General features: G+C 35.6%; 1 protein-coding gene across 1 annotated transcript in view; it reads left to right on the plus strand.

Moving 5' to 3' along the window:
* LOC121086113 (cytoplasmic dynein 2 heavy chain 1-like) overlaps nucleotides 1-13961 on the plus strand; it is a 72662-nt gene that overhangs the window by 34891 nt on the left and 23810 nt on the right. Inside the window, 10 exon segments of the mRNA XM_040589356.1 lie at nucleotides 130-272; nucleotides 2575-2656; nucleotides 3980-4134; nucleotides 5820-5957; nucleotides 8360-8473; nucleotides 9716-9876; nucleotides 10033-10156; nucleotides 10936-11057; nucleotides 11753-11839; nucleotides 13178-13304. Of these exon segments, the coding sequence (XP_040445290.1) occupies nucleotides 130-272; nucleotides 2575-2656; nucleotides 3980-4134; nucleotides 5820-5957; nucleotides 8360-8473; nucleotides 9716-9876; nucleotides 10033-10156; nucleotides 10936-11057; nucleotides 11753-11839; nucleotides 13178-13304 (1253 nt within the window).

The following is a 13961-nucleotide window of genomic DNA, read 5'->3' on the forward strand; positions in this document are numbered from 1 at the left end:
TGTAATAGTATCTTTTTTTCAGAAATTACTTATGACATTTGAAGTAAATTATGTTGGATTTGCAATACATCTACTGTCATGTAGTCAGATTGTTATCTACTAAATATTTAATATGTTTCATTTTCTTAGGGATCCAACAAAATCTGCATGTTGTCTTGATCATGGATTCTACCAATTTAAATTTCACAATAAACTGTGAAAGTAATCCAGCACTGTATAAGAAATGTCAGGTTTTGTGGATGGAAACCTGGTCAGAAAACAGTATGAAAAAGGTAAATTGCATTAATTAAAAACTGATTTGTTTAAACTAGTACCTCCAAAAATAACTGAGTTTCGGTGAATAAGAGCAAAATATTTAAAGTTGTGAAGGAGTTATTGTCACTGTGCTTATTTAGTACATTAGTGTAGTTGTACAAAGACAGAAAATTCTGCAGAACAGTTAGCATTGTTATTTTACCAGTGACATTATATTTTGCTTTCTCTGTGGGCTGACTTGAACAAAATGCTGACTATTACGGCTCTCAACAAACACAGAATTTGAGAAAAAAATAGCAATAGATTGCAAACAGAATGTTAAAGTCAACTGTATTGGGTTTGTGTGGCAAGATTTTTGTAGCGGGGGGGCTACAGGGATGGCTTCTGTGAGCAGCTGCTAGCAGCTTCCCTGGTGTCCAACAGAGCCAATGCCAGCCAGCTCCAAGACGGACGTACTGCTGGCCAAGGCCAAGGCCCAGGCCAAGCCCAAGCCCACCAGCAATGGTGGTAGCATCTCTGGGATAACGTAATTAAGGAGGAGAAAAGGTTACTACACGACAGCAAGTGCAGCCAAAGAGAGAAGTGAGAATATGTGAGAGAAACAACTCCGCAGACCCCCAGGTCAGTGCAGAAGGAGGGGCAGGAGATGCTCCATGTTCTGGAGCACAGATTCCATTGCAGCCTGTAGTGAAGACCATGGTGAGGCAGGCTGTCCCCCTGCAACCACCTGCAGGCCATGGAGGACCCAATGCCAGAGGAGGGGGATGCCTGAAAGAGGCTGTGACCTTGTGGATTGCTCCGTGCTGGAGCAGACTCCTGGCAGAACCTGTAGCCATGTGGAGGGAGTAACCCAGGCTGGAGCAGGCTCCTGGCAAGACTTGTGACCCTGTGGGGGACCCATGCTGGAGCAGTCTGTTCCTGAAGGACTGCACCCCACGGAAGGGACCCACACTGGAACAGTTCATGAAGAACTGCAGCCCGTGGGAAGGACCCACATTGGGGAGGTTCACAGAGGACTGTTTCCTGTGGAAGAGACCCCACAGTGGAGCAGGAGGAGTGTGAGGAGCTTCCCCCTGAGGAGGAAGGAGGGGCAGAGACAGTGTGTGATGAACTGACGGCAGCCCCCATTCCCCATCCACCTGCACTGCTATATGTTAAGAGATTGCCAAACCCAGTACCCTGATAGATGCAAGGCTGCCACAGCTTCATGGCCCCAACTTGAAGCAGTGGTGAAGCTGAGCGTGTATTCCCAGTAGGCACACACACAAACACACATATATAGCACACACGTACATGTGATGGGCCACACAGAACAGCAGAAACAGAAATCCTCAGCACAAACACTAACAGCACCGTTGGCATCATCCTCTTCCCCTGTGTCTCAGGAGTTGGCCTAGACCCTCTAGTCCCTCTTCAGTGACTCCTGTGGGTGCCTCACCAAACCATAGTAAGTCTTGTGCAATTTGAAATGCTCTTCTACTGCATCCCATAGCGTGTCCCAAGACGTCTATGCAGTAACTCCCTCAGTCTGGTCTGTAAGGTGGTCTGTCCTGTCCTGTTGCCTCATGATGTGTTTCACACCTGGGCCACGGGCTTGGTCGCTCTCCTGGGAAAGCCATGGGAGCAGATGGTGCAGAGTGTCCATTTCTGCCTGGGTTACTGGGGCTCTTCCACTGGCCACTGTGTTTCAGTTTCAACAGCAGGTTGTATTGGAAGTTTCTTTTGGCAAAAACGTTTGGACCAGCTCTGTCCACACCTTAAAAAATGTTTTTCACAGTATTTTCACATTCAATTCAGTAGGGATTATTTATTTTTAAGTGGAGTCTTATCATTTGGTTGTATGCCAGAACCTTTGAAAATACTTTATTTTTACCACTGTACGTTGTAGAGTTGATAACATATAAAGTTAAGCCCACTCTTAAACCATGAAAAAGACGTCAAAGATTTACTTAGGTATTGTTTCATTCCAGTGTTGTATCTGCAACAGTTGTACTTAAGACTGTCTGATTTCCTGTTGAGTTGTATATCTTTTTATATCTTTGACTTTTGTTGTATTGTAAGAGTCCTTTGAGAATAAGTTGCTCTTTCTTACAGCCAGCAAAAGCTCCTCTTCTTGAAAGAACAGGAAGTTTCAGTGACAGGGAAAGGCAAATCTGATCTTTTTAATGCTATACATATTTTGTGAATACTTTATTCTGAATAAAGCTGTCATATTCAGTCTTTTCAAATGAGAATATAGACTGAAGGGTTTCTTTCATTTTAAACTCAAATTTTCATTTTTTGTAAGTTTTATACAAAAAATCCTGTTCATTTTTTTAGATACCTGAAATGCTTCTGTATGATTCAGATGAACAGGAAAAGACTGGAAAAGCACATAAAGAACTTAAGAAAAAACATTCAGGTAATTCTTAGATGGACCACGAGTTATTATTACTTACTATTAAACATTTATTCAGTCCTCTGTTGGGCATAGATAAAAGCATAGATGTATACTTTGAGTATGTTTTCGCCAGCATATTCACAGACTTTAGTGTTGTTCACTTGGCAGGCATTTTGCAGAAGGGAACATTGGTCTGGAACATACACCCTGGCTGATCAAACCCCATCTCTTCTATCACAAGCAATCACTACTTATATACAGTTTCATAGCCTGATAAAGCTGCATCTTGGTTTGGTTTGCTCTTTGTCTTCCTTCTATGTGGATGTTATTTCACAACCTCAAAATCTGATATTTTGAGAGTTTTTCAGTCTATATTTTTTCATTATTTTTGTCCTAGACTTGTTCATTTTATTTTAGTAATTCTTTATCTCCAATAACTAATTCCTTGTAAGTAATGCCCCTTTTTCAGAATAGTTTGTTTTTGTAATAAAACTTCAAATTTAAGCGTTTTAAAAATAGGGTGTCAGACATAATCTTGGAGACCAGTGCCAGCACTCATTTGCATAGTACTGCTTTTAGTTGCTTTGTGTAAAGCATTAGTCTAAGTAGCACTTAGAAGTCATGGAGCCAACTGAATATAACATGCCACATGGTTCATTTGGGGTTTCTTGTTTTGTATTGCTTTTTAAATAGACATTCCAGCCCATAAGAATAATGGCCAAATTTAGGATTTAGTGTTCTTGCTGCCATCTATCTTCATCCTAGATCATGGTATGGAATCTATGCCTCAGTACCTATTAAAGGCATCCATTTATATGTAGATATGTTTTAGCAATTTTTCATTTTGTAGGGTAATACAATTTATTTTACAGTATTATTTGGTTTCTTTTGAGAAACTGTTCAACAAACTGAAGGACCTGGACTGTTCAGAAAAAACATTTAGTCTACCTGTCATCCGAGACAAGGAAGAAGACAAAACCACATGGGGTTCCTTTCTAAAAAAGTTCCAAGTATTTTCAAATTTAATTTCTGTGGAAGTAAAGTTTCTTTTATGGTTAGTGCTCAGTAATGTGCAGTTAATGTTGCTTCCTTTTTGAAACAATTACATATTTAACAGCTTTGGAACAATTTCAGTATATTTCTTTTTGAGGAATATGTATTTCAAATGTTTTTCAAATTATACGTTGTTTCCCTGACAGTACTTTGGAAAAAACATTCGTTCTGATATTTTGAATGTCCTTAATTCATATCTCAAAAAATGTGTTCTGTTGCTCTTCCTAAGTTATTTTAATGTGAGATAAGAATGAGTATATTATTATCTGTGTAACGAATTATACTGTACAGGTGATTCTGATTTTCTGAAGTCATTTCTGGCAATCCATGAATCATGTAAAATGTACGGAGCAACACCTAGCCGATATATGACATTCCTTCATATGTACAGTACCATCAATAACAGTAAAAGAAGAGAGCTAATAAAAAGGCAAATCCACTTGCAGGTATGTATTTAAAACATTTTTAACATACAGCTTTTCAAAATACTCTCACGTTTGGAAATGCCTTGTGCATTAATGGGCAGTAGCTGCTAACATGGCAGTGTGAGGTCCTCTGTTGACATATGCTCATGCTGCGGTTTCAGGAGAGGAATAGGGTGAATCTTAATGCACGTTGAGGCTCTGTTCAGATGCCTCAAAGAGTGAATAGCAGTTTCTTGTTTTCATTAGTATTTTTCCTCAAGAATATATAGGACTGGGTATGTTCTCTTCGAAGAGTAAGTTACTTCAAAGTGCTTTAAATTTTTTCACCCATATGTATTGGAATTGTATGGCGAACAACCCATCGTCTTTCCATCAATTTGAGTCCTGCCTCTGCTTGTATAAATTTTCCCCATGTAGCTTGGTATTCTGTCCTTTTCTTTGTATTTCAGCAATAACTTCCTTCTTTGTGTGATCCTTGTGTCCTTCTAGTTTAAGCTGTTATCTTTAAGTGACAGGACACGTGTCAAGTCTTGTAGAGCTTTGGCCAAGATTCCCTTTGTTGTGATTTTCTCTCATTTTGTGTTTGGAATTGATTTTGAATTCGTTTTCCACACATTAAGCCTTTACATGGTTCTAGACCAAATCCAATTAATCTCACAGATTCACTTTACTCCTGTTCTGTATGCATAACATGCTTATTTTTGAAACCTATTTGTTATCTTTCCAGTTCCTCCCCTCTCCACAACCCCCAGAATATTTCTGGAAAGATCTGTATGATCCTTTAGGACATGTAACTTTTGTCTTTACCCTTCTGTCTCCCCTTTCAGTTCCTTTTCCCAGTGACTGTTGCTGCTAATCTGAGACCACATTTGCAAAGCTGTATTTCTTCTTAAAGCATCTGTCAAAACCAGATTGCTTCCTTGCCTTGTATTCTACACTGTTTTTATTCTGCCAGTGAATTGTTTTCTATCACTGTAGTAAGCAATTTAAGAAGATTTAAGTTTGTAATGATAGAAATTGCCTTTTTATTTATTTAGAAAGTAGTTGTGGTTTGTTTGTGATAAACACTCATTTACTTGTTAAATGCTCTGGTTAAATAAAAGTCATAATTTACATGAAAGTTAGAGATGTTTACGCTAACTTGAAATATCTTCCAGGTAGTATTTTTTTCAAATATATCTTGAAATAATTCTGATATCTGAGTATTGTAAAATAAATAATTTAGAAAATGTGAATAAGGAAAATAATCTTAAACATAATCGAGGCTTTGTATTGTGTACATCTATATTCTTTAGAGAATGTAAAAATACGTAGAAATAGGATAATCTTTCAATTTGTTTAATTTTTGTAGACTTGCTTTTAGATGAGAATATGTGGAGTTGGTATCAGTTAACTAAAATGCTATTGAATCAACGAGGAAAATACTATGTACTAGCTGCTGTTCCATTAAAAGTTTATTATTTTAAGATTTTTGTTTTCAGTTTTTTTATGTAGTAATAAATCTTGCAGTGACACATCTAGAAGTGTCAAATCTCATTTTTATGTTAAATAATACTAAGAAAATTAAGTAATATCGAGCATATGTGGAATATACAACAATATTAGTCTACATCATTCTTAGTTTGTGCATACTTTTTGTAGCTAAACTTCATTTAAATCCATTTAAATTTAATTGCTAAATAACTGCTTCTTGTAAACTTTTATAGGCAGGTGTTTCAAAGCTGAATGAAGCTAAAGCCCTGGTAGATGAACTGAACAGAAAGGCTGGAGAACAAAGCATTTTACTCAAAACAAAGCAGGATGAGGCTGATGCTGCCCTTCAAGAAATTACAGTATCCATGCAGGTGTTGTATACAATTGCATCAAAAGTGGGGTGGGGTGGGGGGAAAGAGATGTTTTTCTAGTTTTGGTCTCCATCACTGTCTGTGCTTTGTAGTCCTTTCAAGGGATGCAAAACCTGATGCTTTTACAAGAATTTACTTAAAGGAATGCATGAGCCCTGAGGTTTGAATAAGTGTGCAACCAGCAGAGGGCTATGTAATTTAAATCATATTTGAACTGATTGAGTAGGAAGAGACCAGTGCAAGTTTTGCACCTGAGTAGTATTTACTGTTGTAGTTAAGTCTGAAGGTTTTCCTAGAACTTCATAAATCCAAACTGATCCATTTTCTAACATTTATTACAGAGAGGAACTTTAAACAAAATACTGACAAGTAGAACTATTTTGAGTAACAGATACCAGGAATTAAATTTGTGGACTACTGAAAGTATGTATTTCATGAGGTCCGATCCTCTGAAGCTAACCTCAAAGAAGGTTAAATAGTGCTTCTGTGCTCATCACTCCTTGAATTTTTATTCTTCAGCTCAGAGGTGGATGGATGGGGTTTTTTTTGAGGAGGTCATTTTCTTTAGTAGTGTTTTCTCAGTTAAGTAAAATAATTGTGCAGAAAATACATCTCTACATTGATCCTTCCAGGAATCATAAATGTAGATAAGCTGTAATGAATCTGCTGTCATTACACTCTTTGTTTTGTCACTGGTGTAGTCTGGTCAGTCTGAAGTAAACTTCAGTAAAGGAGCTCAACGTCAAAGACATTTCCTGCATGCTTAAAGTAGGTGCCTGCTCTTTCAAACAGTTTGGTTCACAGTGCTTTAAAGGAGCATTACTTCTCATTTTTGTAAGTCTACTTCTGTTGGCAATTTTTGATACTTATTAGGCGCTATCTGCCTACTGTACGTGGATTTGAGTAATGATCGGCTTGGTGTGTTCACTGCTGGCCTTAAAGAATATATTTTGACATTTTCCCTGATTTCTGTTTTCAGTGTGTGTCTGCTGTTGTCCAGTAGAGTTACAGATTGTGTGGCCAGCACATACTACACTGTAGGACAAAGTGAAATAGGCCAAAAGTAATGAAACATGATGGGGCCACTGATATCAGAAAAATTTCAGTAGAACTCTTGATTATTTCCATTAGCATAAAGTATAGGTGCCCTCTAACATTTTAATGTCACTTCAAATGTTCTAGTTCATGTAAGAGAGATGACTCTAATACATACAGGCTCTTTTAATCTTCTTACAGAACAAGGCTTTTGACCTACAACTGAATTTTAAGGTTTTCTTATTCAGAGCTATCACTCGGTACATGTACATTTGCATGAAATGTCTAATCTAGTTTTATGTGGCTAATGTTTTATGAATTTGAATATAATCTTCAATGACATGCTGGTCTTTAGCTTGGGTTAAGTGCTTAGGAAGATTGTTATTAATCTCAAAAGTTTTCTCTGCTTATATACATGTTATCTTCTGCTACAAATTCAACGCAGCTCCATCTGCTGGTTGCAATAATGCATTTTGTACTGGCAAAATGGAAACTCTGGGCTTTGTTATCTTGTATCTTTTAGTTGAACCGAGTCTATAAATTAGTCTTTTTTTATGTTATACATTTTATGCATTTATCCTCAATTACTTGTTTTTGTAATGGTATTAGTAGTCCCTGTTTTGTTTGGGATTGTTTTTGTTAACTTCAGGATATGTAAGGTCCTTTTTATTGTCATTTTATATACTAGGTATTTTTTGTTGTACTGAAGTGCTTAGGAGTCCTGGAGGTACTTGGTAGCTACTGTCTGCTATATGGTAGGCACAATACAAATCCAGGGGAAAAAAAGCTGTAAACCCAAACAGCTTACAGTGTATCTGTAGGACAGGTATCTTTACCGACAGATGGGAGCAAATTTAGAAGTAAATAATGTATTAGTATTTTTAGGCTAATAGGTTGTAGTTCCAACACAACTGGCGCTTTTATGAACGTTATAGAAAAGGAGCGTTTTCATGGTGTCATGAAAGAAACAGAAAAGTGAGCAGCTACAAAGACAATGACAGGAAGATACTACTTTCAAATGTAGTAAGAATGTTATAGGGGCTGTCACTCTTACCCTTTTAGAGGGGGACTAACATCTTGATAAGGAATGGAAAATCAAAGGCAAGGACAAAAGAAATCATAATGTGCCTCAAAAATAGAGGTACAGGTCTTGTCTGTGGCAAAGAAAGGGAAGGAGACACCGTAAAAGCGAAAGATGTTTATTTCATATAATTTAGTACATAGTCAACCTGTCTAGTATCAAAAAGTCTCAGATATTTTATCATATGATATTGTGCGAATTGTGTTATAATCAAGATTAAAATAAATAAGAGAACTAAAGGGATAAAACCTGTGTAAATTTGAAAACTAAAGGTATTTTTTTACAGAGTGCTAGTGAGCAAAAAACAGAAATGGAAAAAATAAAACACCGGATAGCAGAAGAGGCTGCAGAAATAGAAGAAAGAAAAAGAAAAATTGAAGATGAACTAAAAGAGGTTCAGGTAAGAGCTGATAAGGAAATGTAATATATTTCAGTCTGATTTTATTTGACTTATGTCCTGCCATGCAAAATGGCTGTGCAGAATTTATCCCTGTATTTCTTAAATTTTGCTCTGGTTTATCTTGATATTAAAACTTTTATGCGTTAGAAAACAGTATTCTATTTGCCAGATTTAGATTGTCATTTTGGCGTTTATATTCTATTAGACCTTAATTACAGAAAGAATTTTCAGGCCAAATCTTACCTCCAGTTGCTATTTCTATTCTGCCATGGTCTGCAGCTGAGTTCTGCAGATATTACGGAATGTTTTTCAATTACTAATAACTTATATAGACCAACTACATTCCTCTGCCTTGGTCAAGCTGGTAATATCATAGGGCTTGGTTCTATGAGCTGAATGGAAATAGTTTATTAGGAGATAAATTTCCATTTATTAGTAAATCCTGAAAATTATATATCCTAATGGTGCCATAGCAAACTGCTTGTTCAAGAAACTTCAAGCTATTAACCATGATTTTTTGGGGGAGGTATGTGTGTTCAAACATTGCTTTTAATCTCTATTTTTCGTCTCATCCATTTTAAAATTGTACTAAGGAAGAAGCAAGTAACTTAATTTTTATCCTTTTAAATATCATAGGTGCCAAGGAATTATATCACTTTATCAAAAGTGATAGAACTACAGGATTAGGGTACATCCCTCTCTGTGGTCTTTGACAAATATGAAGGATGTGCAAGGGTGCACAGTTTTTAATGATAATCTTTAACTTTCTTCTGTTTTCTTATAATTTTGTTGCTTTGTTGATAAGGGCAAAGTCTGTCTGGATTTTTTTAGCTACTGAAAATAGAAAGATTTTGTGACTTCTGCTTCCACATATCTTTACAAAGATATCCTCAAGCATGCCTATAAATAGTAATTAGCATCATTATTAGAACATATCTTTATCACAATGAACTTCTAAGCAATGAAAGAGCAAACAAACATGATTGATACTATCTAAATAATTATGTGCTGAATGAAGAGTTAGGAATGTCAGGATTATAATATGCTGTTTTATATGGAAATATATTTATTGTCACTTAAACACATGGCAATTTTTTAATTATTTGTGCACATGAATATGCATCAATGATGGTTAGTTAATAAAATATGTAAAAAGAACAAGGAATTGTATTAAAACTGAAATGGCAAATATTCAGTTTCTTGTATCATCACCTCTCCTTTAATGTGTTTTTATGTTTTAAGCCATTGGTTAATGAAGCTAAATTAGCAGTTGGAAATATAAAGCCAGAGTCTTTGTCAGAAATCCGGTCACTACGGATGCCCCCTGACATAATCAGAGACATACTAGAAGGAGTGTTATGGCTGATGGGGATTTTTGATACATCATGGGTGAGCATGAAGAGGTGAGGATTTTTTTTAATAAAGCTTTAAACTTAAACAGTAATTTATAATATCAAATACTTTCTGTTATAGTCAGGAAAAGCATGTGTGAAGGATTCTTTTGTTTCATATGGAAATAACCTCTTTAACATTTGTTTCTTATTTAATTCTTTTTACAGTTTCCTGGCAAAAAGAGGTGTGAGGGAAGACATAGCAACCTTTGATGCCCGTAATATTCCAAAAGAAATACGAGAGAGTGTTGAAGAACTTCTTTCTAAAAACAGAACATCTTTTGATCCAAAGGTAATTCCTGATTGCATTATATAAAATGAAAAAAAAGACAAAAAGGAAAAAAAAGAAAGAAAACCTCCATGATGGTCTAATTTGCCAACATAATTTTTAGAATTAACTTAAATTAGAGAAAAATTGATGAATTTGTCAGTATAAGAGATCTTTGTGTAGCAGAGATTACTCTGTTGTGTACTGCCTCCAACAGTGAAAATTTTGTGGGTGACTGAGGAGTGGTGGGATGATAAGTCACTACGGAGTCGAGTCCTCAGAGGTGTTTGTCACTGGTATAAATTAGAACTCAGATCAAGCAATTTTAACTGGCTCCTTTTTGGCCTCCTTGTAGCACTAAGAGTCTTAACAGCACACTTAATTAGAAAAAGGAGGATTAATGATGATTAAATGTATGGGTGATCTTCAAGAACTGATTTTGCAGTAGCTATAGAAAAGAATTCTTGTATACTGGTTCCTTATTTTTAAAAGGAAGGTGGTAGCTCTCTGAGAAGGAGCACTGATAAATTATGCATTAATTTAAAACTTCTTAACTTCAGTGAAGCTTCATAGTTGTAAAGATACCCTTTTTTTTTTTTTTTTCTAACATGGGTTGATGACCTACAATATAGTCTCTTGGTAACAATTCAGAGGAGCAGTTCTTAGTAGTGCCAGTTAGGTGGCTAACTGGCATATTTGAGTTGATAACTCATAAATCTGTTGCGGTTATTTATTTATCCTGTATTAATCTTATCTACATTATACTTCAATGACTTTCTTGTAACTTTTTCTGATTTTTTCAGAATGCTAAACGAGCTAGTGCTGCAGCTGCTCCATTAGCGGCTTGGGTGAATGCCAATGTCCAGTATTCCCACGTCCTAGAGCGAATTCAGCCTTTGGAAAAAGAAAAGGCTGGCTTGGAAGCGTAAGTTACACACTGTTACAAAGTAAATGTTCTTAATTCCAATGGTGATAGGTGAAACTAAAGTTGTCAAGGAGGAATTGAGGTTTATTAAAAACAAAAGATACAAGGAACTGTATCTCATCCATAGGTGATAAAGTGTTCATGCTTAGACAGAAGAAGTAAGTGTGCAATATGTTGTTTCCCCTGGAAGGTGTGTCTTGGATAATTTTTGGCCTGTCACAAGTTACCTGTCCTAGCTGAAATGTATCAGGGAGGAATGAACATCACAGTTATGCTTAAAATGTATCCTGTCAGTGAAACCCATGCTGTTTTGAGATGAATAGTTTGACTTTTCTTGGTCATCTACCAAGCATAATCAGTTTCTACTTAGGATCAAAAAGATATGACATAGTTTCAGGACCTTCCATAGCCTGAGGAATCTGTAATAATTGTTTTGCCAGGTCTTAAAATTCTGTATTGGAAGAATTTGTTCTGATCTTTAGGAATACATTTGAATGGTGTGTTTGGTTTCCATTTTTAAAGCTATATCATGAGAAATAGTCAAAACTTTTACATATAAACCCAGATTTTTATTAATATAAATCACAGTAAAGAACTGTCTCTGAACTATCTCTATGTAAATGACTTTTTTGTTACTTTTACTGGTTTTTTCCCTTTGGATCCATAGTCTTAAAATAAATATTACATTTTTGTAGTAATCTCAAGAAAACTGAAGGTAGAAGACAGAAGTTAGAAGATCTTCTGAATTCTGTTGGTCAAAGAGTATCAGAACTGAAAGATAAGTAAGTTGGGTTTGTTTATTTCAAGATATAAAGAAAAATATTGATGGTTTTATAGTATGAATAATGAAATTTATCTAACCAAATGTAATTCCCTAGTCTGAAAAACATTTACATCAGAAGTAGTGATAATTAGGCTGTCTATACACTCGGTGGAGGTAAATAAATACTGTTAGAATACGGTTCATCTCATCGATCAGATTAAATGCTCCTTAAAAGTACCTGCTTATCACTACTGACTGTGTTGGAAGCCTTCAGTGCAGACATTGTAGATGTCAAAGATAAGCAGTTTAGCAGTATGTGTCTCACTTTTTAAATCCAAGAGGACTTTACTGTCTGCTTAAGACTTTGGAAACATTCCTATACAAGACTTCTATTGATTACAACTTGAATAACAGCAGTTCTGTTTCTTTTAGGATGGCCTACTTTTCTGACAGTTAGCCATCTCCTTTTTTCTTAGCATCTCATCATGTATGTGACTCACAATGGCATAAAAATTGCTGTAGTGAACCTTTAAACTTTCTCCAAATTCAGTTTAATCCAAGTCTTTTAGCCTGATGTTTCTATTATGTAGTTAGTATAGGAGATACATTACAACCTGACATATGTGCATATTACTAAAAGGTGTGTTTTGTAGTCTGCAAAAAAAAATAATTGGAGTATTCTTCTTGTCATTCAGCTATATAGTGATGTTTTAGCTTAACTTTACATTATATACTATGTATTACAGTTAAATATATTACTTTTTAAAGGTGGATTATTAAATACATTATTTTAATAAAATATAAGCTATTTAGTTATTAAACATTACAAAATAATACCTAAACCTTGCCTGTTATTTAGGGCATGCTGTTACTTTGAAGTAGTTTAGGAAATAAGAGTACCGTGCATTGAACTGGTGTCATCTGAGTGAATTAGCAATATTCTCCTTTTAAGGTTTCATAGATTAAATTTACCAAAAAGTTACAAACAGATAGTATGGTGTTGAGCCTGCTATTGTCCTGACTAGGTGTGGAACAAGACTCAACACAATCACTAAGATCAAGTCATACTGTTTAAGTAGAAGAAGGAATGATTTTCAGACATTATAGTCTATATTGCAAATGTATTTTTAAATCTCATGTGTACATCTATCTAAATTTTGTTAGTTAAAAGTCTAATAAGCTCATCTGTCAGTTAGAACCAGAAGGTATAAAAAAAAAAATATGCAGTTGTGTTCTTCATGAACAAACCATAAGGAAGGAATTAATTATAAATTCAGGCAGTTAAGCTGCCTTGAAAATAACTGTCCATAAGTTTAGTAGTTCATGATAGCAATTACAAACAGTAGTTATTTTACAGATTCCAGAGCAGAATGACAGAAGCAGCAAAACTTGAAGCAGAACTAAGTAAAGCTCAGAAAACATTGAAAGCTGCAGAGGTACTGATAAATCAACTCGATAGGGAACACAAAAGATGGAGCACGCAGGTTAGTGAAAATTTTCATTAATAACTTTTCTAGCTGATAATTTGAAAATACAGGTTTTGCACTGTTAGGAGAATGTGCGTTATTGCCATTCTGCATGTCTACTAAGTGTACATTTATCTGATTTCTCATTAGAAATAAAAGCTTTTCTTCCTTCTGAAACTTACATTTACTTCACTGTACAAGTTACCTTACCTATATCACGTAGCTACAGAATGTGTAAGCTCCTGCTCCGTCCCCCGTTTAATACAGAACATACAATGTTCTTTGATGGATGTTTTTCAATCACAATAATAATGTAATTGCTGTGATGGCTGAAGATGTCAGCATTTGGACCCTCCAAGTTGAGATACAATCAAAAGGGACAGATTTTGGGAAAGCATTACGCAATCACAGTCTTAAACCATATCTCCTTTGTGGGATCAATACTGGAAATGCAAATGTAGACCTACCCAAAATGTTGGGTTGCTATTGAAGTCTTCACTTATGTGTTTGAAATTTTTTTGCTTCTAAGGTAGGGAAGTGAATATATCTTACTTGCTCAAGTGGTACATTTGGAAGAAGCTGGCAAGCCTTTGGACATGCAGGCCCTTCTTCAGTCTGAAAAAGAAAGGAAAATTTCAAGATATAGACAAGCTGAAAATAGCTGTCACCTCCAGA

The sequence above is a fragment of the Falco naumanni genome, chromosome 4 (assembly GCF_017639655.2).
Source record: "Falco naumanni isolate bFalNau1 chromosome 4, bFalNau1.pat, whole genome shotgun sequence".
In the NCBI taxonomy this organism is placed as follows: Eukaryota; Metazoa; Chordata; class Aves; order Falconiformes; family Falconidae; genus Falco; species Falco naumanni.